Source organism: Alligator sinensis, unplaced genomic scaffold, assembly GCF_000455745.1.
Source record: "Alligator sinensis unplaced genomic scaffold, ASM45574v1 scaffold707_1, whole genome shotgun sequence".
Lineage (NCBI taxonomy): Eukaryota > Metazoa > Chordata > Crocodylia > Alligatoridae > Alligator > Alligator sinensis.
This window is the reverse complement of record NW_005842065.1, coordinates 2508764-2509772: the sequence shown is the minus strand read 5'-3', so window position 1 is coordinate 2509772 and position 1009 is coordinate 2508764. Positions and strand designations below refer to the sequence as shown.

General features: G+C 54.8%; 1 protein-coding gene across 1 annotated transcript in view; it reads left to right on the top strand.

Moving 5' to 3' along the window:
* The first annotated feature begins 781 nt into the window (after positions 1 to 781).
* Positions 782 to 1009, top strand: part of PBX4 (PBX homeobox 4) — a 22312-nt gene continuing 22084 nt past the window's right edge. Inside the window, exon 1 of the mRNA XM_006023462.3 lies at positions 782 to 972. Within this exon, the coding sequence (XP_006023524.1) occupies positions 797 to 972 (176 nt within the window). The 5' untranslated portion in view covers positions 782 to 796. The remainder of the gene's footprint in view (positions 973 to 1009) is intronic.

Below are 1009 nucleotides of genomic sequence, written 5' to 3'. Positions count from 1 at the left end.
CAGACCCCACATTTCCTAAGTCCCAATCCTGTGCTCTGGCCTTTAGACAGCCCCTCTCTGGAAGCCTGTATCGGGTTATACGTATAGACAGTGCTGTGGGGACGAGTGCGCGTGTCAATATTCACAGTGGAACAGCTCCCATTTTGTAGAATCAGAGGAAAACATTTTTAAAATGATGCCCTGGAGGAAAATGAGTGTGTGACTCTCTGTGAGAAACTGCTTGGGTTTCCCTAATGTTGCTTGGAAAATGTGCCCCGAAGAATAAACCCTGGCAGTAGCTGGCTGCTGCTGATTGTTACTGGGGCTTGGGGACTCACAGTGCTTATCTCTGCCTCCTCTCCTCTTCCCAGCTTCCTCGTTCCGTCTCTCAGCTTCATCTTTCCTTCTCCTAGTGAGGAAACTGATCCTGTCATTTTTTTCAAACAAGCCGTCTCTTCCCTGGGACCTGCGGTAAGAGCCGCTTTTTCCATCTCTGGAAACATACGTAAATACGTTCCCAGTGTGGATGTATAATTAAAATGCTGCTAAAACAAGCTCAGCAGGACAGTGCAGATTCCTGGGACGTGTCCCGAGATGGAAATAAGAAAAGATAATGAGGGCGTTGGAAAATCAGGCTAGAAACCTTTTCCACGGTTCGTTTTAACTGTCTCTGCTCCGCTTACGACCGGGGTTTGGTGACAGCGGGACTTTTCACTTAGTCCACGCAGCGCCGGGATGACGCCTCTTGGCGCGGCCTCCCTCCAGGACCAGCTGTAGCCGTGCAGCTCCCTGCGTTCACGTAGGGAAGCACCTGCTTATGCCTCGCGCACATGCAACACCTGACGGCGGTGCAGCCCCCTGCGGGCACTCCCGAGCCGCTGGATTAATCCAGCGACCTCCAAAGGGCTGCAGGCGGCTGCGGGGCCCCACCTCGGAGAACGGGCTGCTCTTCCGGCACGTGCGGCTGGAGGCAGGCTCCCCACGGCCTCACAGGTGCCAGAGCTGGGACGTAGCCCCGCTCCGCAGGCCG